The sequence below is a fragment of the Acomys russatus genome, chromosome X (genome assembly GCF_903995435.1).
Source record: "Acomys russatus chromosome X, mAcoRus1.1, whole genome shotgun sequence".
Lineage (NCBI taxonomy): Eukaryota > Metazoa > Chordata > Mammalia > Rodentia > Muridae > Acomys > Acomys russatus.
In genome coordinates, this window is record NC_067169.1 from 1,189,662 (window position 1) to 1,216,732 (window position 27,071).

Sequence of the window (27,071 nt, forward strand, 5' to 3'; positions counted from 1 at the left end):
TGCTGGCCCAGGTTCACAGTTAAAGCTAACTATCACATCCACTGCATTTAATCATGACTAACTAGGAGAGCTAGGATTGCTTCTTAGCTGTTTCTGCTACAAATGTTTCACGCAAAGTGGCCAATGGTCCAAGACTAGGATGGAAACACTACAAACTGTGGTGGTTTGAATAGGTATGGTCCCAATAGACTCATGTTTCTTAGTGCTTGGCCCAGAGTAGCACATTAGGAGGTATGGCCTTGTTGGAGGAAAGCTGTGAGGTCTCCTATGCTATGCTCAAGCTACACCCAGTGTGGCACAGTTTCCTTCTGCTGCCTGTGGATAACGGCGGACTTTCTGCTCCTCCAGCACCATGCCTGCCTGTACACTGCCATGTATGCTTTCTGCCATTATTATAAAGGACTGAATCTCTGAAACTGTAAGCTAGCCCCAATTAAATGTTTTCCTTTCAAAGGGTTGCCTTGGTCATGGTGTCTATTCACAGTAATAAAACTCAAAGATACAAACCAAGGGCCCCCATTATATCAGCACCTCTTTTTATTTATGGCTGGCAGCAGGTAGTGAAACTATTTGTCAGCAACACAGAGTTTATGAATGAATTCTTTGGAGAAAATACAGTCTGTATAAGTTAACTTTATAATGAATGACTTTCACACTTGACCTTCCAGAAAAAAATTATAATGACACAAATATTTATTCAAATCAGAATAGGAAAAAACTCATTAAGGTCAGATAAAAAGTGATTTAGTAAGTCCAAAATTAACTGAGTTCTGAGTACTTGCAAATGAATGCTAGCAGAATATGAAACTTCAGAGTCTCATATCTTAAATGCAAGTGGGAAAAAAATTCCAGAAGACTAACTGAGAAAATTTACCAAACTAACAAACATGTTGGAATACTTTTAAAAATTATTTAATGTGGCATGGTCAATCTATTGAGGAAGAAAGTCCAGGTTGTTAGCAAACAAAAAATAATTACAAGGTTTATTTAAGCTTTATAAATATCTTTGTCTATTCTTTTAGATAAATTTGAGGTCAACACAAGTATTTATCTAGGAAAATGCAGGCTGGTCTTATTACTTTCAGGATCTATAACATTACTCTTCTTATATGTATATGGTCAAAAGAAGAACAAATACATATAAGATATAAAAGAATTTCAACAGAATAATCATACTATTGTGCCACTTCAAGGTACATAAAAATTATATTTTTTATTCTAGAGCTAGCACAAAGCTCAGAAGTCAACCAATCATTTTATACATGAGGAAACCTAAACCCAGCAATGTTAACCAATTGCCTCCCAGCCAAACAAATCCCAGGCCTTTTCTCTTCTTAACAATGATTCTGGGGAGGGTCACTTCAGCATAATTTTGAAAATCCTTTTAAAAAATCTAAATAAGATAACCTAAACAAGTAGGTGGGTAGTGGTAAATTTTATGGTATACAAATAAAGAAATTGTACTTCTGTCTTAGATTGCAAAAAAAAAAAAAAACTTATTCAGTTAGTAGGCAAAATTTAATACCTACCATGTGGTTCTGACATCAGTCTTGTGATATTTAAAAAATAGAGACAAGTTTTATGGTTTGTATTTCCCAAGAACTCCTATATGTAAAAACAATCACAAGACTGAGAAAGACAAAAAGACTCTAACAGTTTGAAGGTGAGGGAGAAATGACAGAAGACTGAGAAATCATATACTCAGAAGGCAGAGTTTATATGTGACTGATATTATATGTATGTTCTAGCAAGCCTACAGCTGTGTCTCTTATTACACAATTCATAGACCTCCCACATTTAGCCTGAGTTGTCCCATACTAACTAACACAATTATGACAACCCCCCACAGGCAAACTTGCTCAAGACAATCGCTGAGATTAGAATCACTCTTCCCAGGTGATTCTAGCTTGCAACATGTTGACAATTAAAACTGACCATCACTATATAGAAGGTAAAAGTATTCATTCTCCATCTATCTGTGGGTTGTAGTTTTGCTAAAACTGGTAAAAATCTTTACTTGGACTCAGAAAAAACAAAGACATGGAAAAGCAAAAAGGAATTTTGTTTTTTAAAAGTGTCCTTCAAACACTGTATATTAAGCATACCAGTGATGTCAATTTTGTAGACTCTAGCATCTCCTGGGAGATGGGATTCTGGGGAATTACCTTGATTATATTGAGGAGAGAAGACCTGCCCATTGTAGGTAACATTTTTTAAATGGTCCTCTGGAGTGCATAAATGGAGAAAGGGAATTGAATGGGAGCATTAGTTTGTCTCTCTCTCCTTCCTGACTGTGGACATGATGTGACTAGCAGCTTCCCTGAAATGATGGACTGTACCTTCAACTTGTGAGCCAGAATAGACTCTTTCTGCCTTAAGTTGATTTTGTCAGAGTATTTTATCACAGCAACAGGAAAAGAAACTAAGATGGCACATTTGATAATTTTGGCTCTGAAGCCATGGCAAACTTTAAAAGTGAGGAGGGCAAGAGAAAAGGACCAGGAAAAAAATTCTGTTATCCTTGAACATGGGCTTAACTATACCCACATGCTGGAGAAAATATCCAGAATTTAAAACAATGCTCCAGATATTGGCAGCATCTGTTTCTGAAAGAATTTTTAATTCATTGGAATTATAAAGATAACCACTTAAACAGGAACAATGAGTTTCTCTAAAATCTTATTTTCCAGAAAAAAAAATCACCTGGTCCAAAGGTCAAGAACCAGATTAGTTTTTAATAAAATGGTACTTTTTAATAATGTGATCCTAGCTTGGAAAGTTAACTCTTTTTTATACAAAACAACTTCATTCTGGCACAGGACACGACAAGTGAAAATAAGGTCTGGTGTTCTTTTGACATTTTCTTCCATAAACATAAAATGAAACATACCACCAAATAATTCTCCTGAGATACAAAAACATTGTAGGTCTCTGTCCTTCCTCTCTGCTAAGGTTATGTAGTTTTCAGGTTATAAACATTCTACCCAATTGAAAAAAAATTCTGTACTTATCAGCCTGAAGATTGCATTGCTTACTCTCGAGGTACATATGACTTCTGTACTTGGGTTGTTTCTTCAATGAAATGCTTATAATTCATGCATACCCAGGTGTATTATCCAGCTCTCCACCAGCTGGGAGCTCTTCAGCAGACCAGCTGTGCTGTCAGACCCTTCTGGAACATTGTCAGTGCCAAAATCTACTTTACCCAAGGTTTTACTCCTTCCAGAAGTATACAAGCGTGTTAAAACCTGGGCGTTACATGACAACTCAAAACAGCCCAGAAAAGCCCTTCCAAACTCAAATCTCCCAGGGAAACTGGCCAAAGCAACACAACTCCCCCTCTCATCTCTTTGCCCAATCTGGCTTCGTTTCTCCTCTTGCCCAAAGGCAATTCTTAATAAGCCTCATGGACCCTACACTGAGCCTCAAATTCTGCTTCCAGTGATTCACATAAATCAACCCATGAAAAAGAAAATTAGAACAAAACAAATTTCTGAATACCTTTAAATTATGTACACTAGTGACAAAGAACCAGAAAGTTTAATAGATAAAACAGCCTCAGGACTGGCTATACTTTCAAACTTTTCCTTTTGGAAAGATATCTTTTTATTCTTTTTCTTTCTTTCTTTTTCTTTTTTTGTTTTTTTTGTTTGTTTTTTATTTTTTTTCAAGACAGGGTTTCTTTCTCTGTAGCCTTAGCTGTCCTGGAACTCACTCTGGAAACCACGATGGTCTGGAACTCACAGAGATCCATCCGCATGCCTCTGCCTCCTCAGTGCTACAATTAAAGGTGTGTGCCACTACTGCCCATAAACATGATTTCTAAATGGATAAAATATTGAAAGTGGCTATATTTACCTCTAAAACAACAGAAGCCACCACAACAATGAATACGGATAAAAATACAGCAAAAGTGAGAAGTCATTTCTTAGAACTCTGACCAAAAACAACAACAAAAAACAAAAACATTGCAGTTTTCAAATATTTGAATCATGAACTAAAACAGTGGTATTAATAGATTTTTTTGGTGAACTGATTTTTTTATAATAAATTCTGGAAAATAAATTAACAGTTCCATTTATAAAAACAACCAGAAGAATAAAGTCTAATTGAATTTAAATCAAGGTGAGGAAAATGTGTATTCTGAAAACTATGAAACACTGTTGTCATACCCAAAATAAATGCAAAGATAGTCCATGTTCATGGATTTAAAAATTTAGTACTGTTAAGATGCTACTTTCGTTACTTTTCATATTGCAGTTATAAAATTCTTCACAAAAGCAACTTGATAAAATTTTTATTTTGGGCTCATGGTTTCAGGATATGGTATGTCATGGTAGAGGACAAGTAAATGTTTAAAGGAGCTCTAACTATGGTAATTTCTAGGACTAAGAAGGATATATACTAAATTCAAGGTTAGCCCAGACTACACAGAGTCTCATATAGTCTGGGCTAACCTTGAATTTAGTATGTATCCTTGAGACTCCGTGTCAAATCAACAACAAAAATAATGTGTGAACAACTTAAGTGACTATTATTGAGGAATAGAGAGAATACACATGGACTATCCACACAATGGAATGCCATTCATCAACAAAAAAGAACAGAACTATGAGTGTATGTTACTTCATGAATAAAATTTTAAATAATCATGCTAAGTGAAAGAAAGGCAAAAAATACATAATGCTTGTTCCACTTATATGAAAAGACAAATGTATAAAATAGGTAGAGATTAGCAGCTGCTTGAAGTTAAGGGCTTGTCTGCAAGTGGGATGCTTAGGAATTGATGTAAATATTCTAATACTGGATCACTGCAATGGCTGAACAACTCTATAATTTATTAAAAATCACTGAGACAGACAGTGGGCTTAAATGGTGTGTACATTATATCTAAGTAAAGCATAACAGAAATGCAAGGACATGAGAATATAAGCATTATCTGATAAGGGGGTGAACACAAATTACCTCAAAGAACAAAGGAGCCCAGGACAGCTGAGGATATTCCATTCTGAAGACTAGGAATGGCCTTATCATCCTTCCTCAAAGTCCCTACCAAGCATTGCTCCTGAAAATGAGGACCAGTACGCCTACCCCTCTTTCATATCAGCTTTAAAGTAATGCATTTTCAGGCACAATTCTAGAACCAGCTAACCACTCCCTGAAGACCACAGAACAGCTTAGTTTTCACTTACATACACATTATTTTAAGCATAACAACATGTCTGCATGCTCAGAGTATGGTGGTTAGTCTATACCCGATTCACAGAGCTTTCCACCTCACTACCTAGTGACTATGGTGGCTATAGTAGTAATGGGGGAAGGGATGCATGTGTATTTATAATCTTTCCAAAGTAATCACATACCAACAATTTTTATCAGTTTCTCTCTTGTAACCTCTGATGCCATATGACTGTAAGACCCAATCCACAGATGGGATAACTGAGCAAACGCTTCTTAAAATTCAACCAATTTACTTTGACATTCTGTTTTAATGTTTAGCTGCAAGTTGTCCATTTTGCTGATGCAAACCATTCCTCTTTGCCTTACTTCCATCCCACCTGGAGTGGAAAAAATAACTCTCTTTTGTTGCCAGAAAGAAGATATCAGGGAAGGATGAACATGGATACAAGCACTCTCACCTTTGTTTCACTCCGGTCTTTCCTATTTGATGTTATTTAGTCTCCTTCAAGTTACAGCCATTCATTTTCTTAATTCTTCTGAATGCTCTAATACTTTACACCTTCTCAATCATTAGAATACTGGGCATTGAATTCTAATAAAATGCCAACTGTAGCAGAAGTGGCTGTTGCCAAATCCTCTGGAATAAGTCATTCCCAAACAAACAAACCACAATAGAAGAATGGGGCTAGGTTATACTTAGAATTACTACAAATGTTAAAAGAACTCCTGGGTGATCAAGAGGATATGCCAGAAAGGCACATGCATTTCCATTTCTTTTCTGAAGAGGAACTCCAAAGCACTTTCTTGTCTTATTTTCTAAAAATATCTGTTTCCAAATCCACGTTCCAACAGGAATCACTTTGTTTCTACCTGAGTCCCTCAGCTGCTCAGTGGGACCCTCTGAAGAAGTAATTACATAAAGCTCCTACTCTCCTAAAGAGGGTGCCCTGCTGGGAACCTCATCTCCTGGGCCCTTTCCACCATGTCCCTGGAGTAACTCCAGGTGGAATAGGAAAAGTGGAATGGAAGCCTTTCCTTCTAAAAGGGCTGGTAGGAAAGAAGCTGTGATCAAAGGACTTATTCCTGAGTCCAGGTTACAGTTTCTCAAACCACAATGCCATATATTAGAGGGTGGTGGGAAGTAGCTTGGGGTATATCCAACAGGTAGGGCTAGAAAGATGGCCCATCGATCTTGGCTGGGCGGTGGTGGTGCATGCCTTTAATCCCAGCACTTGGGAGGCAGAGGCAGGCGGATCACTGTGATTTCGAGGCCAGCCTGGTCTACAAAGTGTAGAAACCCTGTCTCAAAACAAAAGAAAGAAAGAAAGAAAGAAAGAAAGAAAGAAAGAAAGAAAGAAAGATGGCTCATCCACTAAGAACAGTGATTGCTTTTCAGAGGACCTGGTTTTGATTCTTAGCACCCACCTAGGAACCCAATCATATGTAATTCCAGTTCTGAGGCACTGGATACCATCTTCTGGACTCTGGACAATGCATGCACATGGTGCACAAATAGACATGCAGGCAAAAACAACCATACCCATAAAATAAAATAAAATAAAATAAAATGTTGTTTTGTTTTTCAAGACAGGGTTTTTCTGTGTAGCCATGTCCATCCTGGAACTTGCTCTGCAGACCAGGCTGCCTCAAATCAAGAGATTTTCCCACCTCTGCCTCCTGAGCTCTGGGATTAAAGGTGTACATCACCATCACCTGGATGAATTTTTAAAAAAATATATAGGGTAATTTGGGGACTATTTCTGAGGAAGTGATCTATTGAAATGTTAGGGTGACAGTTTCATTAGTCTGTTCAAAGCAGCAGAGTAATTAAAGGATGCAAGAACAGGAACTTGTTTGAAGCCAATCTGGAGACTTCAGTACTTAAGAAAGAAACAGAAACAGAAGGAAATGGAATTCTATCCCACTTCTTTTCAATTTGTGTCAAGAGAACATCAGGCTTGGCCCCCATATGAACTGGGATACAAGTTCACATTCCTTCATCACCAGGAAAACTTTGGTGAGCAAGTATGGCAGGTTGCGCTCCAGAAAAAAAACAAAAAACAAAAAACAAAAAACAAAAAAACAAAAAAACGACTTTTGTTGACTGCAGGAGGACTGACCCAATTCATAAACAACCAAATTGTACCAAAGTTCAAAGCCCTAGTGAGTAATAAATACATACTTACCTGACCTGACCTTTTACCCCACTCTCAAAGTGATTGGATGGGTCCTGCACTACCAATTGATTTGTGGAACAAGTGATTTTTAATTATTTTCTTGGAATCAAAACCAACAGGCATGATTTTAAAAAAAATCACCAGTGTGGGCTGGTAAGATGGCTCAGCCACTAAAGGTACTTTCTACTAAGCTTGATGATCTGAGTTCGGTCCCTGGTACTCACATGGTAGAAAGAGAGCAATGACTCCAACATACACGCCATGGTGCATGGCCCCACCACCCTACCATACACATTTAAAATAAATGAAAATATTTTTTAAAAACCTCTTTGCTACATATATGATCATGAGTCAAGCATTTTACTAATTTATATGAATATGGCCAAAAATCTTAAAATGTAATACTTACTATGTTCTTTTGAGTAACCATATCCTGAAAAGAAACAGAAAATATTAATATAATTTTAAAGTCAGTTCTCATAAGGCAGTATTCTCCCAATCTTAAAGGGTTAATCACTTGGTTTCCCCTCTGAAAGCTTCAAATAGAATGAAATTCAAACAATAATATTCAGATGCTAAGGAAAACTGACCATAATTGATTTTGTTCTGCAACTACTGGGAGAGAGATTTATGCTTATAAAAATGTTCTCATACATATCAGAGACTTATTTATTCATATATACTTTAAGATTTCACTCTGGGGTACTCAATGCCCTGTCTTGCCTTGCCAGAGAAAAACATGAATTCCAGGATGTAAAGCACTGGGCTATGCTTCAATTTGGAACCACTTCTTGAATGGACTAATGTGAAGGCTTCAGGACATGCCATGGTCAACCTTCTCACAGAATGGTGTTCCTCAAAATAGTCCTGGTACCCTACTAGAGATGTATAATGACAATAGGATTTGTTAGCAGCATGATGGCACTTGATTGCAGCATTTTTTTTACTCTAAACCCCCATATATTTTTAAAAGGAATACATAATTAAATGGCTTCTCTATAAAACATGTATTATATATTGTGACATTTCTGTTTTCTGGTAATAATAGTCTCCTGCTTTTGGTGTTAGGTATACCTGGCTAGTCATTTCCATTTTAGGAAATATTTGTACTATTAAAAAAGTTTAAAACTTTGTAACACCTACAACTATAAAAAAATTAAAACTTATCTAGCTCATAGGATTTTATTGAAGGCGTTGCTAAGACACAGTTGAGAAAAAAACATAAAAGAGGGAAAATAAATTCTAACTATGTTTCTCAAAATATAAATATAAATTTTCATATTTATAATTTTTAAAGTTTTCTAAGCACAACTAATTTAGTCAAAAGCAATTAATATATACAAATCTAAAATAATTTAGATTGGTTTAAAGTCTTTAGAAACTATTCTATAATGTAACTTATACTGACAAAAGTTTCTTTTGTCAATCACATGAATGATTTCTATACTCCTGACCTCAAGTTACACAGTAAAAATTTATGTAAAGTATGTGTAAAATTTACTATATACACTTTACACATCTAAAACAGGTAGCATTTCTTGCAGGAAATAATCTCTAATCATTAAAGAAACCAGAAAAATCTGGTTTACTAATAAATCTCAAGAAACATTAAACATCTAACTTTGGTATCAAACTCTACTGCTATATAATCATGATTTTTAGCACTGAGGGAACTGAACACTTAAGGATGATGTCTGTGAAGCCCAACTCTCTAAACCACTGGTTCTCTTCCATGGTTGTATATTTGGAAGTTCTAAAAGAAAAAAAAACTTGTGGAAGCCCCCCCCCAAGAGACTGTGATTTAATTGATCTGGGCATGACCTGGGCCTTGGGGCATTTACCTGCTCTTTGGGTAATTTTAAAGGCCAGTCAAGATTGAGAGGTGTGGCTGTAAACAAACTAATACATTACTCTTAAAGTGATTTCACATAGACCAGGATTTCCCAGATATTGCTAAGATATTCAATATTATTAATAAAAGATGAAGTTTGGAATAATTCCCATCAGGAATTTACATTTTATTAATATAAACATTTTAAAGTATTATGATATCCAAGAAAGCTTGCATAAAGTTTTCAAAAACCACATTTTTTAAATTTTCAATAATAAAATAATTATGCAGGAACATACGGGTTTCCACAGTCTATCTTTACTTTCAGACTAGTGGAAAATGAAATATTGATTATGTCTTTGCTATTTTTGGTTCATTTCGAGTAACTATTAGGTGTCTTCATATGATTTCTTAAGCAAACTGAGGACTAATTTTTATAACACGTTGGTTTGGTTCACACTGCCCACAAGGGGACTCAGAGCCATGTGTTTACATCAATGGAAAATAACAGATTTTTTGCTTCTGCTTCAGTGCCTACAAAAGCTTAATTTAACAAGGATGCTCACACAGAAGGCAGAGGGTCATCTGCAGAAGCCAGCAAGTGTGGTGGGAAGGAAGAAATTTTATAAGTAATTCTTTAGTACATTTCCTAACCTCCAATGCTCTAAGTTATATTTCAACTGGACATATTGTGGCAAACAGTGCTCCTTACCTTCAATGACAGAGCAGTGTCAGCATCAGTATCATAGTACAGAATTACATTATTAGCCATGTCAAAACTCTCTCGGACTCCAAGATGGTAGAAAAGGGAAGGCTGTCTGGAGATATCACTCATGTCCACGATGGCAACATCTGAGATGAACAAGGAGACAAGAGTTGAGAGAGCTGAAGTGATCTGTGTACTTAATTCTTCTACTTGATGCTGATCATCAATCAGGCTTATCATAATTTGCATTTCTATCATCAGCTATTTACATAAAGCAAGGAATTATTTAATTAGATTACCTCTCATGAACTATAAAAGAAAAGCCATAAGAATTCCACAAGAATAATGAAGGAACATAATATATGTATGCATGAGTGAGTGAGAGAGTGTAAGAGGGAGTGTAAGAGTGAGAGTGATGGGAGGGGAGGGGAGGGGAGGGAGGGAGGGAGAGAGAGAGAGGGAGAGAGAGAGAGAGAGAGAGAGAGAGAGAGAGAGAGAGAGAGAGAGAGAGAGAGAGAGAGAGAGAGAGAGAGAAAACAGGGTCTTAATATGCTGCCCTGGATGGATGACCTGGAACTCACAGAGGTGAGCTTGCCTCTGCCTCCTAAGTTCTGGGATTAAAAGCATGTGGCAATATACCTGTCTTGTTTCCCTTTTTTTTTAAAGACAGGGTTTTTCTGTATAGCCTGGGATTGAAGGCATGTGTCACCACTGCCCAGCTTGTCTTCCTTTTTTTTTGGGGGGGGGGTTTCGAGACAGGGTCTCTCTGTGTTAGCCATGGCTGTCCTGGACTCACTTTGTAGACCAGGCTGGCCTCGAACTCACAGCGATCCACCTGCCTCTGCCTCCCTTGTCTTCCTTTTTAAGTGCTGAGAATATACTCTCATTTAGAACTTGCTAACAGATTTGTTTTCAGTGGTGGTTCTTCTTATGAAATAGATATACAAAGAACACACATACCTATTAATGAAAGGTAATGGAGTAAACCCCATGTGCTTATTAGCATTCTAATACTAGTCAGACCCTCACATATCCTCCATTCTGCCAGAGAAGACTTTCCTCATCTATGTACCACTTCCCTGCATATATGTGCACTCTATAAGCTGAATGTCTGCATGTCCACAAATTTCATGTGTTGAAACCAAGCCCCTCATGTGGCAGTATTTAGAGATGGTGCCTTTGACAGGTGATAGGTCATGAGGGCTGAATATGCATGAATGAAATCAGTGTCCTCTTCAATGAGGCTCCAGAGAGTTGAGCTGTCCCATTCTACATCAATGAGGACACCAAGACAAATGCAGACTGTCCTCAGACATAGAATTTTCTGGTACCCAGCCTCCAGAATTGAGAGATAAATCTGTTATTTTCAGGCCATCCAGGCTATGAGAGTTGGTTCCAGCAGCCCGAAAAGACTATAATACACGCCGTTTATTGTTTGGATTCACATGTCTCTGAACTTTATATTCATTAACTATCACAGTTGACACACTGACATTCTAGTGTTTGATGTGACTTAACCAGTTTGTCTCAGTATAGTCCTTACTTTTTTATTTCTGTATTAGTTTCCATTGCATGATGACTAAATCACAATTTCTTTACCCCATCTACACATGGAGATTTTAGTCAGTTTTTTTCCTCTTTCCTATTTCAAGCTGTTACAATGAGCATTTCTGTGCCACAGCTACTGGTTCACCTTAGCCATAAAAATGTTCCCTGAAGTTGTGACCTGTCATAGTAGAGGAGCAACTAGTTTAAATTTGTTGCCATTTCAGAGCTTTTAAACTTCAAGGGTGTGTAAGGGTGTGTGTGTGAGAGAGAATATGTATGTCTGTGTGTGTGTGTGTGTGTGTGTGTGTGTGTGTGTGTGTGCGCGCGCGCGTGCGCGCACATGCATGCAAAAGCTCCATGTCTGAGTGATGGGAGCTTCTTCATCACATGTAGTAGAAAGACATGAATGAGTGTTCAAACCTATATTTGTAATGCTTTGGGTCACAGAAAGGCCATAAAAGTACTGATGAAACACAACAGACTAGAGCTGTAGGCAGGAAAAAACGAAGTGCAATTTAAAGTCATACCAGCTCCAAGCACCACTGGTTCTGTACTGAGACACTGAAGATGCAAGGGCAAGTGTCACTAAACCCTGGGGTGGTGGGCATTTTATTCTCTTAAAAGATGAATTGCCACCTGCAGGCCAGGCATTGTGCTCAATACCAAGGATACAAGTGTAAATAGGGCATAATCATTTTCCTCAAAACGCTTTTATAGTACAGGAACTGAAGAGATAGCTCAGTTGGCAAAGTGTGTGTTATATCAGCACAAGGACCTGAGACCAATCCTCAGCACTCACATAAAAAAGCCAGGCATGGGCCGGGGGTGGTGGCTTATGCCTAATTTAATCCCAGCACTCAGGAGGCAGAGGCAGGCGGACTGCTGTGAGTTTGAGGCCAGCCTGGTCTACAAAGTAAGTCCTGCATGTTAGCTAGTACATACTTCCCTAGGTTGTAAGGTGGAGTTAAGTCCATCCCTAGTTCACTGGCCAGCTAGCCTAGCGTAATCAGTAAACTCAAGGTCTTAGTATTGACTTTGTCTTAAGAAACAAGGTAGACAGTTCCTGAGGAATGGCACCCAAAGTTGATTTATGGCCTCCACATGCGCAGGCACTTTCCCCACAAATACACAGGGGGGGGGGAGAGGGAGGGAGGGAGGGGGAGGGAGGGGGAGAGGGAGGGAGGGGGAGGGAATGAGAATGAGAATGAATGATGCAGGTGACCAAAAGGAAGTGGGTATAAAGTTTCTATGCCAAAGGCTAAATGGGAGGAACCTAGCGATAGGTATATCTATGGTTAAGGAAGGTCCTCAACAGTATTTTGGGGCAGTTAACAGAGGGCTGGAGGAAATAATGTTATATGCTACCTGGGAAATTGAAAGAATGACACACTAACTGGAGTGTAATAGAGGATGGAAATGAAAGGGAAGAGTGTTTTAAGAAGAAAAAAATGTGAAAAAGGCCAGGGGCAAAACAGAATGCAAATGTTAATATGGGAGCCAGAACACCTCTGGAGATGAATCTGGAAGAGTCACTAGGTAACAGGTGGTCAAGGAATCACAAAGGGACTGGACTCTACCTTGAGACAATGAGGAGCCTGTGGTAAGTTCTTGAACCCCTTTTTATCATGGACATACACAGAGTATAGTGAAATTCCAATGCTCCTCATCTCACAAATTATAAGCCCCGACCAGCTTTTATCTCTACTGCCACCTACACCGTCCCCTTCTATACTCATTTGAGCAAATACTAGATGTCATATTGTTTTCTCCTTATAGATTTCAGGATGTATGGCTGAAAGATGAGAACTTAAAGGAAAAAATAGTATCAATGTATCACTTAGAGTATTTTATTTTAAAATAGTCATAAAAGGTTTTAACACAGGAGTCTATCATATTAAAATCCACCTATTAGAGCTTATTGCTAATAAAGGGCAAATGTATATATTAAGGAAATGCTTTACAACTCAACTGGGTCACTATCTCAAATGGATAATTCTGTTCTCTGCAGATATATTCACAGAGTCAAAAATAACAGCAGAATATATTAGGTATTCTGCCTACCAGAGTTTTTCCCTGGACTCTATTATTTATCAAAATTAATGTGTTTTATAGTGATATTACTATAAGAGGCAATGATAATGCTAATTCCAAGGCCATACCAACTACTAACGTTAGAGGAAAAGAAGTAAAGAGAAGAAGAGAAAAGAGAGTGGTGAGAAGAGACTTAGCACAGAGCTGAAGGATAGGAGTCTTTAAGTTACTCAGTCCATTCCTGTATGTAGTTCTGAACCTGATGGAGTGAGCTTTTGTTAAGTGGACTAAGTTTTCATCTGATAATGCAAATTCCTTCCTTTCTGTGCCCTCTCAATATTCTGCACTGGAATCTGGATACTGGCCTCACCACCTCTAGAAAGGAGGCCTTCTGTGTCTTTACCCAGGTCTTGGACAGAAACTCTCCAGTACTAATTGAAACTAGAAAGGTACGTAGGAAGACAGTGGCTGGAGGATTACAAATTCCCAGGTCAGCCTGAGCTATACAGCAAAACTGTCTCAACAATTATCCCCTCTCCAAATTCTAAGTGATTTTTATGTTCAACAGTAAAAACATTTCAAATTTGAAAAAAAAATCAAACAGGGTTTCACTATTTAGACCAGGCTAGCCCTGAACTCATAGAGATATGCTGCCTGTCTCCCAACTGCTGGGATTAAAGGCATATGCCACCATGTTGGGCTCATCAAATTTAAAACTTTTACTTGACTGATATTTGTCACTCAAATGAACAGACTGAATTCACTTTGAGGATTTGTGTTTAAACAAGATCTAGAGCATTTATGACACTAATCCAGTATTAGGTTTCTAAATACTAATTCTGATAAGACACCAAACTGAAAATTTTTTAAGAGGCCACCAATCCAAGTAATCGCAGCACTCAAAACTCAAAAGACAGGAGGATTGCTGTGAATTCCAGATCAGCCTAGGTTACAAAGTAAGACTGCATTTCAAAACAGAAACAAACAAAAAAATCCAATACAATTAAAAAGAGGAGAAAGAAAAAGAGACAATTAATCCCCTCAAATCTTTACTTATGACAACATTTTTAAGCTTTACCACATGGAAAATACCTGCAGACATCTCAGCTGAGTTTCAGAGGCCTTTTAAAGAAGACAGGTAGGGAAAGGGCTGGCTTTACTTTGCAGGTGAGGGAAATGAAGCACAAAGCCATTAACAGACTCCTCAAGGCCACTTAGCTAGGGCAGAATACAGACAGGGCTCAACCTCACCTTTTCTGGCCCCAAGTCTTTGGCTGGCCAGGGCCTAGATGAGGCTCACTACTTTCCTGACTCACTAAAACTGAGCTACCTGGGAGCAAAACAATTTATGTATCAGGCTAAATCTTAGATAAACAGATCACCGATTCCAAAAGAAGAGATAAAATGCAGGTTTTCATTACTAAATGCACTCTGTGCTCTTAGCAACCATTACTTTCCAGTTCCTTCCAGTTAGTTCCTAGTGATGCAAGCTAGCCTTTGAGGAGAGGCTATATAGCATAACTCATCTTCCCTAGTCATGAGGCAGGCACCCACCCACGTAGAGCAGTTAACACTCTTTAGGAAGTGATTCTCCATCAGCAAATGCAAAAAGCCACGGCTTCAGTTGAAACCTCAACACTGTTTGAATTCACCATTGAAGTAAGTATCATAAATATATATATGATTGATATATAAATATATCAATTATAATTATTCCAAGATGTGTTACTGTGAAATGAGATGAAATATATATAATTTTAATTCATTAAAACCCTTTAAATTCTTAAAATAAAAAAAGCAGCTGGACATGGTGGCGCAGAGGCAGGCAGATCGCTGTGAGCTGTGAGTTAAAGGCCAGCCTCGTCTACAAAGTGAGTCCAGGACAGCCAAGACTACACAGAGAAACCCTGTCTCGAAAAACCAAAAAAGAAAAAGAAAAAAAAGAAAAGAAAAGAAAAGAAAAAAAAAGCCTTTTGATAAAAGCTGCCCAAGATCAAGGCAGCCACAATTTCAGCATGGACAAGGGAAGGGCTCTACCTGTTCTATGCTAAATATGTTAAATATTTTATAGGTAACAAATAAAACCATACTTTTTAGTGTAATTTGAAGGTACTGAATTTATGTGTCATGACATTAATGATATCATAGCAAATTATGTGTCTCATAATAATTGTGTGCTCACACTGGCTCATGCCAGTCTTTAAATACATTCCAGATTGTCTGTAAGCCTATCTTCCAGTAGAAAAAAAGAAAAAAAAGGAATGATTTTAAATAATGTTTTTTTCTCTAAACAAAGATCTGGAGTTCAGAATAACTTTTCTGCCAGAGACATTAAAAAATCTAATTAGAATCACTTTTCGGCCTTTTGGCTAAGATCAAGTGTAGTATCTGTTCTTATCAGTTTAATATCAGACATGTCCTCTATTTGAGAACGATATATTTAATGGATTTTTGGAACTAGGAGTTGGAATAGGAGCTTGCTCCATCCACTCCATGCAGTATCTTTAGGAATAGTACACCTCTAATTAGAGCCAGGCATGGTGGTGCACTCCTTTAATCCCAGCACTCAGAGAGACAGAGGCAGGCAGATCTCTATGAGTTCAAGGCTAGCCTGGTCTACAAAGTGGGTCCAAGATAGCCAAGGCTACACAGAGAAACCCTGTCTCAAAAAAAAATCTAATTGGATGTATGTCTGGTAATGTTGGTCCCATTAAAACTGTCTTAAAAATAAAAAGCTCAAGCCGGGCACAGTGGCACATGCCTTTAATCCCAGTACTCGGGAGGCAGAGGCAGGAAGATTGCTGTGAGTTTGAGGCCAGCCTGCTCTACAAAGTGAGTCCAAGATAGCCAATGCTACACAGAAAAACCCTGTCTCGAAAAACAAAAACAATAAAAATAAAAAATAAAAAGCTCACCTTTACTGAACATAAGCCATGTCTAATGACTTCTATTATAATTAGAGCTGTCTTTCTTCACTGTTCCTCATTTCTAACAAACGTCAGGTCAGGTGAGTACCAAGAATGCTACGTCATTTAAATGTATTTTCCAATACTGTAAAAAGCAGAAAGAGCTAACCCACCAATTCAGTGTCAGAAAATCCTTACCAAGTGCTATTATCACATGAGTAATATCACTTGCTTGGGTCGTTGAGATTTAACTAGGAATAAGAAGGGTAAAAAGTAGGGACATCAAGAAACTCCATCTTTTGTCTCCTAGTACTTCATTTTTTTTGTAAGACCAAAATAAATCATATATAAATAAACTGTGTATGCCCAGTAAGGTGAACAGATTTGCAGTGTCTAATTTTACTTTTTTAAACACCATGAAGTATTTGTAAAATACAACACAGCATGACTTAAGGCTCTGTTTTTTTGCACATGCATGTTGCTTTCCAGCTAACAATGCAGAACAACATTGTGCCAGATTATACTGCAAGCAAGGCTGCAGTTTAAGGAGTTCCAATATAATCATGGTCATCCACACTGTAAGACTTCCACAGTCCCTACTGTGGCTTCTCTTGTACATATTGCCTCAACGTTTCATCTTCATCACATGGTAGTCTCTTTTCGTATTTCTTCTATTGTTTATAGAACAATAAAATGAGGGAAAATTTAAGCCTTATTTTTAGAAGGGTTTTCTAAGCACAATCTCTCCATTCAAAAATTGTGTTGCTTCACTTTTGAAATATATGCTATTTAAATTGGGCATGGTGGTACACACCTATAATCCCAGCACTCAAGGAGGCAGAGGCAGGCAGATCTCTACGAGTTTGAGGCCAGCCTGGTTTACAAAGTGAATCCAGAACAGCTAAAGCTACACAGAGGAACCCTGTATTGAAAAAAAGAAAAGGAAGAAAAAAAGAAATAAAGAAAGGCTATTTTATTTTAGAGCATAACTGTTTGCCATATACCACCAACTATGAATAGGTACATGAAGCTTTTCTTTTACAGAGACAAAATCATAGCAAACAGGTCCTAGATTTATGTTCTCCTCTATCTGTCTCACTGAAGTGTCAGTCAATGGGAAAGGACTTGGGGATTTTACAACTATTTCTCCTACAATCACTCCGCTATCTTTCACTTAAGAAAATCAATTGTTCCTTCAAGATCACTAAACATTGGGACTTTTGCATGACTGTTAATTTCACCTATTCTGTGCTTTATGTTTCCTCACTGGCATCTGTCTCCACAGCCTTCATTGAAGGCAACTGAATTCATTTGGTGCTGATAACTCACTGCTGGAAATAAAATCATCATTCTTTGTCCTTACCCTTTTTAGATTCATTGTATTTTCTCATGTCTGATTTCCACTGTGCAATGAATGTACAGTGATTATTATTGGCATGGAACATACTTCTATAAGTCACAGCCTTTACAAAGATTTAGCTGCTTAGGAACAAGCAGCATTCTAGATAACAGAATTCCTTTTTAAAATTTATTTATTATTATGTATACAGTGCTCTGCCTGCATATACACCTGCAGGACAGAAGAGGGAATCAGATCATATTACAGATGGTTGTGAGCCACCATATGGTTGCTGGGAATTGAACTCAGGACCCCTGGAACAGCAGACAATGCTCTTAACCAGTGAGCCATCTTTCCAGCCCCAGAATTCTTATTCTCAGGACAGAGAACACTTTAAACAAACCCATCTATCTAACAAGGTTTGAAAATTTGGCTTTGTGAAACTAATGAATCCAACAGCCATTTAAAAAAAAAATGGTAGTTGCTCCCTTTAATCGGAGTTTTGGTTTCTTTAAAAAAAAAACTCAGTTATGTTATGTAAATATGTTTTTGTTTTGATCTCAAGTGTGGGATTTTAGTATGGGCTTCAGTTTTTCCACAGCTGATAAATGCCTTGTGGGGGGTGTGGTCCTTGTTAGCTGCAGTTAGTTTAATTCTGGGGACTCTGAGGGATATAAATATGAGAACTCATAGAGAAGGAGTGGCAGTTTGAAGAGGATGGAGGGGAGTGGAGAGAGAGAGACAAAGTGGCAGCTTGGAGGAAACAGAGGAAGAGAAGGCTTTGAGGAATACCTGGAGAGCAATGCTCCAGGATTGGGGAGGGGGCTTCAATTGACCCTAAACAACTGGGAAAAGTAAAGAGGTCTATACCCCCTCTCCACTAATCTTCTTTCTCTCAAACCTACTGTTGGGGTATCAGAAGGGATTGGAATGGAAAAGGGAGGTAGAGGCAGTAAATACCCCAAATAAAATAGCATTAAAAACTAATGTGAACAGCTCCCAGTTCAGATAGTGACTATTTGGAAGCCATGGCTTTATATATGATTTAAGTGTGTCCTTAAAGTTCATGGGTTGGAATATTTCATGTCCAGGTTGGTGGTATAAAAATAGTGGAACCTTTAAGAGCTAGATCCTAGTATAAACTGGCTAGGTTGCTAGGAACATTGCCCATAGAAAGAATTAGTGCAGTTTTCACTAGATTCCAGTGAGTTGCTATTTGAGGGCTAACAGGAATAGTCTGAAATTAGACAGTGGTGATAGTAATATAACTATGGCTATATCAAAACCCACTTAGCTTTATACTTTATATAAGTGCATTGCATCCCAATAAAGTTGTCAAAAAACCTAAGTACTAGAATATTCATAACAGCAGCACTATTCATGATTATGTCCAAAGAGAAGCAATTCAAATGCTTGTTTATAACAGAAAACAAATAATTTGTGGCATCTTCTTGCACTGAAATACTATAGCAAGCAGTTCTTAATCTGTGGGTTACAACCCTAGGTGATCCCTCACCTAAGATCAACACAGATATTTACATTGCAATTCATTACAGTAGCAAAATTACAGTTATGAAGTACCAACAAAAATAGTTTTATGGTTGGAGGTCACCACACATGAGGAGCTATATTAAAGGGTCACAGCATTAGGAAGGTTAAGAGACACTGCTATAGAGATATGGCAAAGAATAAGCCATGACTACAGTGATGTCACAGAGGCAGCCCACAAACTAACAATAAACAAAAGGAGCCAGTCATAGAAAGATATAAATTTTAAAATTAAATTTATAAAAAGGGATAAAACCAGGAAAAACTCACCCATTTTTTCTACATATGCTGTATGTCAATTAAAAAGGAAAACAATAAACAAAAAACAAACAAAAACAAAACAAAAAAAAAAGGAAAACAAGTAGCACACTCAAATCTGGCTTTTTTGTCTTTTTCTTCAGCACAGAACAAGGAATGAAGTTGAGCTGCAATCTTTAATCACCAAAACTCAGGGATCTTTTCATAAAAATTGCAGGAGACCATACTATATGATGAATGTTTAAGAGATTTATCAAGAGTCTCAACTGCACAAGGCACATTTACTCTATACACTGAGGTTTCTGGTATGGTTAGTGGTGGCAGTTAGAGAGGAATTGTACAGAGAGAACGGACAGTGAGCATGTGCTCAATTCAAGCCACTAGCATTTATTGGGAGATATTTATCCTATTCAGGCATTTATTTTAACAAGACTCATATACATTAAGTTATCCAGCCAGAGAGGCAGAGGCAGGTGGATCTCTGTGAGTTTGAGGCCAGCCTGGTCTACAAAGCAAGTCCAGGAAAGCCAAGGCTACACAGAGAAACCCTGTCTGGAAAAATAAAACAAATGAAAAAGTTATCCAGGGGTTATACAGCCAACAGATGATACAGTAGACTTTCAAACTGATGCATAAACCCAAGGCATCACTAGCATTTCAAGGGTCAATGGGCTATTATGATAGGATTCATGTTGGTCTGTTTAGGCAGATTTCTTTTCTTCAGAAGGCAGACAGGCCATTTGCCTAAAGAACCTGGACTTCTGAGTCTTTAAAGTATAAGAAAGGAGGCAGCAAGAGTCCTGTTGCCAGCCTCCATATGTCAGACTTACCTTAGGCCAAGACTAGCCTCTCTAAAATTTTTATGCCAAGGTGCCATTCTCAGAATATCAATTTTATTTGAAATGACACAGTGATATGAATGTCAAAGTGACACCTGCAAGCTTTCAAAAGACTATATAGACCAGTATCTGCACAACTAAAACCTGAGAGGTGTTTTAGGCACATAGCCATAAAAACCCATAAACAGATCATCTAAATTAGACTGCATCAGGGCTAGAGAGATGGCTCAGTGGTTAAGAGCACTGGCTATTCTTCCAAAGGACCCGAGTTCAATTCCTAGCACCCACATAGCGGCTCACAACTGTCTCTAACTCCAGTTCTAAGGATCTGACACTCTCACAACAATGCACATAAAAAAAATCAGACTGCATCATCAAAACCCACTAACAGATGAATTAGCAAACCAAAATATGGGAGATGCTCATATCTCTGACAAAGCTCTTAAACACAAAATATATAAAAGGAGCTGACAATTCAACAAGAAGGTAACAACCAACCATTAGATAGGTAAATGACGTCAATGGAGACCTCAGAGAGAAAGACATATCCATATCACATAGAAAGGTACATGACATGATTAACATTTAGGAAAGGCATGTTAAATCCGTCAGTGAAAAACTGCTATGCTTCTCACTAAAAAAGCCAAATTTTAAAATATCAACACTACAATGTATTGATGATGATATAAAACTCATGCACTGGTGCTGGGAATATAAAATGGTATAACCACTTTAGATAAAGGACTGAGTCCCTTACATAACTGAAAATATATCTAATTCTTGAACTTAGTCATTTCACTTCTAGGTATTCTAAGAGGAATGTCTGCAAAAGACATACAGATATTTGTAGCAGCTTTCTTTGTAACAGCCTCAAACTGGAAGCAACCCAAGTGTCCATAACAGAATGGTCTGAATATATATTTGTGTGTGTTTGTGTGTGTGTGTATGGGAGCACATGTGGAAACCAGAAGTTGATGTTGTGTCTTTCTTAACTGCTCTTCTCATTCTTTGAGGCAGTGTCTTTCACTGAACCCAGAGCTCAAATTCGCTAATTGGCTAGACTTGCTTTTACCACACATAGCATCTGTACATATTCTTATGATGAAACAGTACTTACCATTTAAAAAATGTCATATAACTATGGGTGAATCTCAAAAACATGCTGAGTGAACGAAGCCACAAAAGATATACTAAGCACTCAAAGAAAGAATAAGCAGGCTCCCAAGATGAGACTTGATAGCCTATGACCATATAGTGAGGGAGGAGGTCATAGACCTAGGGGAGGGTAATAGGGTGAAAGTGGGAGGGAGGGAGGAACGGGAGGATACAAGTGATGGGATAACAATTGAGATATAATCTGAATAAATTAATTAAAATAAATAAAAAAATTTAAAAATATACTACATGAGTCCATTTATATGAAATACCAAGAAAAGGTAGCTCAAATCTACAGTGATGGCAAACAAGTCATTCTTTTGGGTCATGAATGGAGTGAAGGGAAAGGGAAGTGGGAGGAGACATAGGTGGGAATATAACTCTTTACTATGATAAGAGTTTGAGTTACACAAGGGCTGGTCACTTTTCAATGTTGTACATTTAATTAATATAGTAACAGTATGGCTAGGGAATGGGTAAGGAAGAGAATAATAGAATGAGAGGGGGGATTATAGCTCGGCTGGAATGCTTGCATAGTATGTGTAAGGCACTAGATTCAATCCCTAGTATCAAAAGAAAGTCAGAATGTTAATAATTGCTGAAGCTTGGTTCTGTACATGCTTGAAATTTTCCATGTTAAAAATAATTTGAGAGTGAAAAAGAGGGTCAGTATCAAATGCACCTTCTTTTTTCCTTTCTTCTCCTGTGAGTCAAATTCTGCCTGCCTTCTAGGCTACCCTCTCACAGACTGCCCTCAAAGCCAGAATGAGACATATTTTCAAGTCCTGCAATCCCTCCCCCACCACCCACAACAATCAAGCCCCACCACCCACTAGGCATTTATGCCAAGTCTTGTCACACCCAGTAGCTCAAAGCCTGCCCAAAGTACTGGGACACACGCATTTTTCCAGCCCACACTGTAGTATTTCAACCCTACCCTAACTACACTATTTAATTTAGGATTTGAATAGCACCTATCTCAAAGCCTGAGACATAGAGGGCTTTAAATGTTTATGGCATCTACACCAAAACTGTTTGGAAGTTGAAGGCTAGGGATTAAAAAAAATACATTCCTTGGTAACAAATACTATACAACCTGTAAAGCAATGAACCAGCTCCCAAATTTCTCTATTTAGAATGCACTCAAGGTGAGCAGCTATGGTTCAATTGAATTCTGCAGCTGCAGTCTCTTTCCACACGGTAAGGGTTGAGGGACGGTCCAGATTCAATGCTGAGTGAATAGGATTAACAGCAGCATAGAAAGAAGGCAGCTCAGGAAAGGGCCACTAAGGGCCTGGTACATCAGAAAACAGCTAAGGTCCAGGCAGGGGCTTATGCAGTCTGGTTCCTGGAGTGAAAGAAAACATGGTGGTGCATCAAGCCACTTTCTCCAGTGAGGATGGAGCAAGTGAGGCAGCTTCAGAGTTACACACCCATCTTTAATCTCCTGCTATATTTATTTTTTAAGTAGCTGTGAATAACCAATAAGGAAACAGTATTGTTAACATTCTATTTTCATTCTATTGTCAAAGTCTGCTGCATCTATCCAGCATTAAATACTTTTGTTTTCCAATATCCTGCCTTATGTATGTTAGGCAGGTGCTCTGCCACTAAGGCACATTCCCAGCCCCAGGTGGAGTTCTTTTAGATTTTTCCGTTAGCCCACGGCTTTCCTGAAGCTCTTCCAATCAACCTTTTGCTAATGACACAAAAATCTAAGATACACAAACATACACATGACCACAAAAACAAAACAAAACAAAAACAAAAACAAAAACAAAAACAAAAAAACAGTATAAGAAAATCTAAGCCAGTGTTGAGCTGCTATGAGAATAGAAGACAAGAAATGCCTAATGTCACACCTCTATGATTCCCCCAGGGACAGTTTAATAGTTGCCCTCTCCAACTAGTCTTGTTCTAGAACAGCACTGTCAAAGAGACCTTCTACTATGAGGAAAACATTTTATCTTTGCCATTCCACATACTGTCCATACTATACTGGCTGTTCATACTCAGCACTTAAAATGGGGCTATTCTATGTCTACAGATCATATTTTATTACATTTAAAACAATTTAAATGTAAATGGCTACATGTGGCCAGAGGCTACTCAACTGGACATCCTGGTTTTAGAATTTTTTACACAAAACAGCCAAGGACAGATTTCTATCTTTTTTTTTTTTTTTTTTTTTTGGTGGAAAATGCCACACACAAAAAAAAGCTTGTAAAAGTGGAGATCAGGAAGCTAGGAGAGGGAAGGGATGTGGAGATCATCTATTTAATCAAAAACTCACTTATTGCAATAGCATTGATAGAAATTATTCATGACAAGGGAAAGGAGATTCACGGTGTAGGCAAAAGTAAACAATGTGAATCCAGAGTGAGCAAGGCTGATGCTCAGGTTTGCTGTCCACCCTGTCATACCCAATCTTTTCAAAGGAGCCTAGACAGCAGGCAAAGATGTACCATATACCATGTACAGGCATGTAAAATATATGTCATTAGGCCCAGAAAAGCAAAAGGCATTACACAGAAATCAACTTACTGTCAGTAGACAGGAGGGGAGGGATGTGTCTGACATGGTGTAATGAACATTTTACTTTTCAAAGAATCTGTTCAAACTCCATCTTGGAGCAGAATGAATAAAGTAGAGAAAACGGAGTGGTTCTAGGTGAAGTGGGCTCCTGAACAACTTCTCTGAAAAGATGTGATGCTCGAGTATACTCAACTTGGTCAGAAATGTCAAGAGAGTGTGTTGAACGGGTCCAGCTGTCACTTGTTTGAACAAGCCTAATGCTCCACCTCTTTCCAGATGGGGGTGGGTTTGGCCATTTGCTGTGAAAAAAAAATCTACATCTGGGCTGCCTCCAGTAAACAAGGAATTGAATTGACTGGCATTGAGGGGGTAGGGGGTGGGAGGGATGCTCAGTGGTAGAACCTGCAAAACATTTGAAAACCCTGAGTTTTATACACACACAACTAAGACACCTTTCCTGCTATAAGACAGCATCCCATGAACACTTTTTGAAAACAACTCCCGATGTCTCTGCTTATATGCTTTTAGGTTTAAGGTAGACACTTACTTCCATTTGACCAGAGGAGAAACGAAAGCACAAACATCTCCTGTTAATTGCTGTGTCACATACAACGCTGATGAATGTCATCCAGGTTCCACAATTTTATCCCCAAAGGTTAAGTAAGGAAAACAGGCAGGAAGGAACTGTTGTCAACTCAAAAGTGGTGACTTGAAAGCTGAATGGTTATGTCACACTCACCACAGGGAGCCTGGAAACACTGTCCTGGTCTAGCAACGGATCACATTATGAGATTAAAAAGTCACATAGTGATAGGTTATACCCCACTATGTATGTGAAAGTGTGTAAAAACTCTAAGATTCAACACATACATGCTTGTCAGGCACTAATTGCCACTTCTGGTTGTAGAATTCTTCACCTAGAAGAATTAAACACTCCCATGGCCTCATCTTGGATGTCACTGGTCTGATGATGGGCACACTTTTTTTTTTTTTTTTTTGCTTGTTTGTTTGAGGCAGAGTCTCACTTTGTAGCCTAGGCTGGCCACAAACTCCGTATGTAACGGAGGTTGGCCTTGAACTTTCAATCCTCCTGTTTCTGTCTCCTAGGATTAGCTGAGTAAGCCATTTTAAGTTCACAATAAGTTTTAACAGCTCTCCCAGATGATTATAGCAAGGAGCATGCATTAGGGATATTCCAGGAGAAAACAACGTGGGGAACGGGCTCAACATCTTAAGTCAGTGGCTCTCGACCTACCTCATGCCTTAATATAGTTCCTCGTGTTGTGGTGAACCCCCAAACATAAGATTATTTCGTTGCTACTTCATATCTGCTATGCGACTCTTGTGGGGGTAGCGACCCAAGTTTGTGCACTGCCATCTTGGGCGATAGTGTGTTTCTTAGGTTGTTGGCTATTTTATATATTATATAAGAAAAGGAAAGAAAAGAAAAGAAAAAGAAAAAAAAGCAAGGTGAAATAGGTCTAAAGTGCCAACGGTCTCAAACTGTGCAAAGGCGCCTTACTTGATCTACCCTGAACAGGAGGTAGAGATTTGTCCTAAGCATTAAGGGTGGGAGGATGGCAGGGCGGCTGCACAAGAGTGGCCAGGGAAGAGAGTGGAGGGGTGGCAGGGCTTGTGAGAGGGCAAGGACAGCTGAAGGAACCAAGGGGGTACCCGCCCTCACCTGCGTCGTAGAAGGTATCAAGCACCGCTGTCTCTCCGAAGTCCAGCTCCCCGAAGGATACTGAGGTGAGGTGGGCGCCCTCAGCTTCGCAGGCCCGAAGCAGACACTTGAGCGCCCCGGCTTCGGGGCACTCGGCCGCCGCCCCCTGGGAACTTTCGCTGCGCACATATACTGCCCTCAGAGCCCGGCGCGGCCCGCGCCCGCTCTCGGCCTCACCGCCTGCAGCCTCCACTGCGCTCTCGGGCCCCGCCAACCCCGCGGCGCCCTCGGGCCCCACGAGCCCCGCGGCGCCCTCGGGCCCCACGAGCCCCCCGGCGCCCTCGGGCCCCACGAGCCCCGCGGCGCCCTCGGGTCCCACGAGCCCCGCGGCGCCCTCGGGCCCCACGAGCCCCGCGGCGCCCTCGGGCCCCACGAGCCCCCCGGCGCCCTCGGGCTCCGGAGACAACCTGCCCTGAGGCGACACGCCCGCCTCTTCCAGCTTCTCAGCTGGGGCCGGCCCGCCGCCGCCTCCCTCCATGTGACTGGCCCGCAGGGCAGGCGGCTTCGAAGCTGAGGAGCGGTCCTCGCTGCACCTGCTGCAGAGGCGACGGATGGCAGCTGGAGGGACCCGGAGAGTGAGGAGAGCCCGCGGCGGACAGGTGAAGACGGGTTCTCTAGCCGCCCGGCAGAGCGACGCTCAGGACCGGCTTGCCCCCGTGCGCCCTTTGAAAGCCCGGGAGAAAGAGGCGGGGGCTCGGACGTCAGGGCGGGTTGAGGGGGCGGTTGCGAGAGCCTAGGGGCAGGAACAGGAAGAGCGCCCCCTTCCGGCTCCCCCTGCAGCGCCCCCAGCCCAGAAGCTGGCCAAGCCAGGGATTGCAGGGTTTAGGTTGTTAGTTGGATGTTTTGGGTCCCACCTCACCCTTCTTTCCTTATAACTTAACTGGCTTCCTTCCTTCCTTCCTTCCTTCCTTCCTTCCTTCCTTCCTTCCTTCCTTCCTTCCTTCCTTCCTTCCTTTCTCCCTCCCTCCTTCCCTCTCTCCCTCCCTTTCTCTTCTTTTCCTCCCTTTTCCTCTTTCTTTCGTCTTTTTTTTTCTTTTTCCCCCTCAAAACAAGTTGAAACTTTCCACCACAGTAGACTTTCAAGGCACTAACTGAATGGCACATGCCTTTAATCTCAGCACTAGCGAGGCAGAGGCAGGTGGATCTCTGAGTTCGAGGCCAGCCTGATCTACAAAAAGCGAGTCCAGCACTAGCCCAAGGGATATGTCCCATGAAAGTCTTCACTTACCAGGAAAGTGGGACAGAGGGGAGGACATCCTATTGGGACTCTAGATGAGAGAAGCATGGGAGAATG

The 27,071-nt window shown here is 39.6% G+C and overlaps 1 protein-coding gene and 1 pseudogene across 1 annotated transcript in view; one reads left to right on the forward strand and one right to left on the reverse strand.

Moving 5' to 3' along the window:
- Map3k15 (mitogen-activated protein kinase kinase kinase 15) overlaps positions 1-26,255 on the reverse strand; it is a 152,111-nt gene extending 125,856 nt beyond the window's left edge. The window contains exons 1-4 of the mRNA XM_051140967.1: positions 26,176-26,255; positions 25,739-26,013; positions 9,902-10,041; positions 7,768-7,791 (exon numbers count right to left, since the gene is read on the reverse strand). Coding sequence (XP_050996924.1) covers positions 7,768-7,791; positions 9,902-10,041; positions 25,739-26,013; positions 26,176-26,255 — 519 coding nt within the window. The remainder of the gene's footprint in view (positions 1-7,767; positions 7,792-9,901; positions 10,042-25,738; positions 26,014-26,175) is intronic.
- On the forward strand, positions 15,824-15,998 carry LOC127186079 (uncharacterized; annotated as a pseudogene).
- Positions 26,256-27,071: the final 816 nt, after the last annotated feature.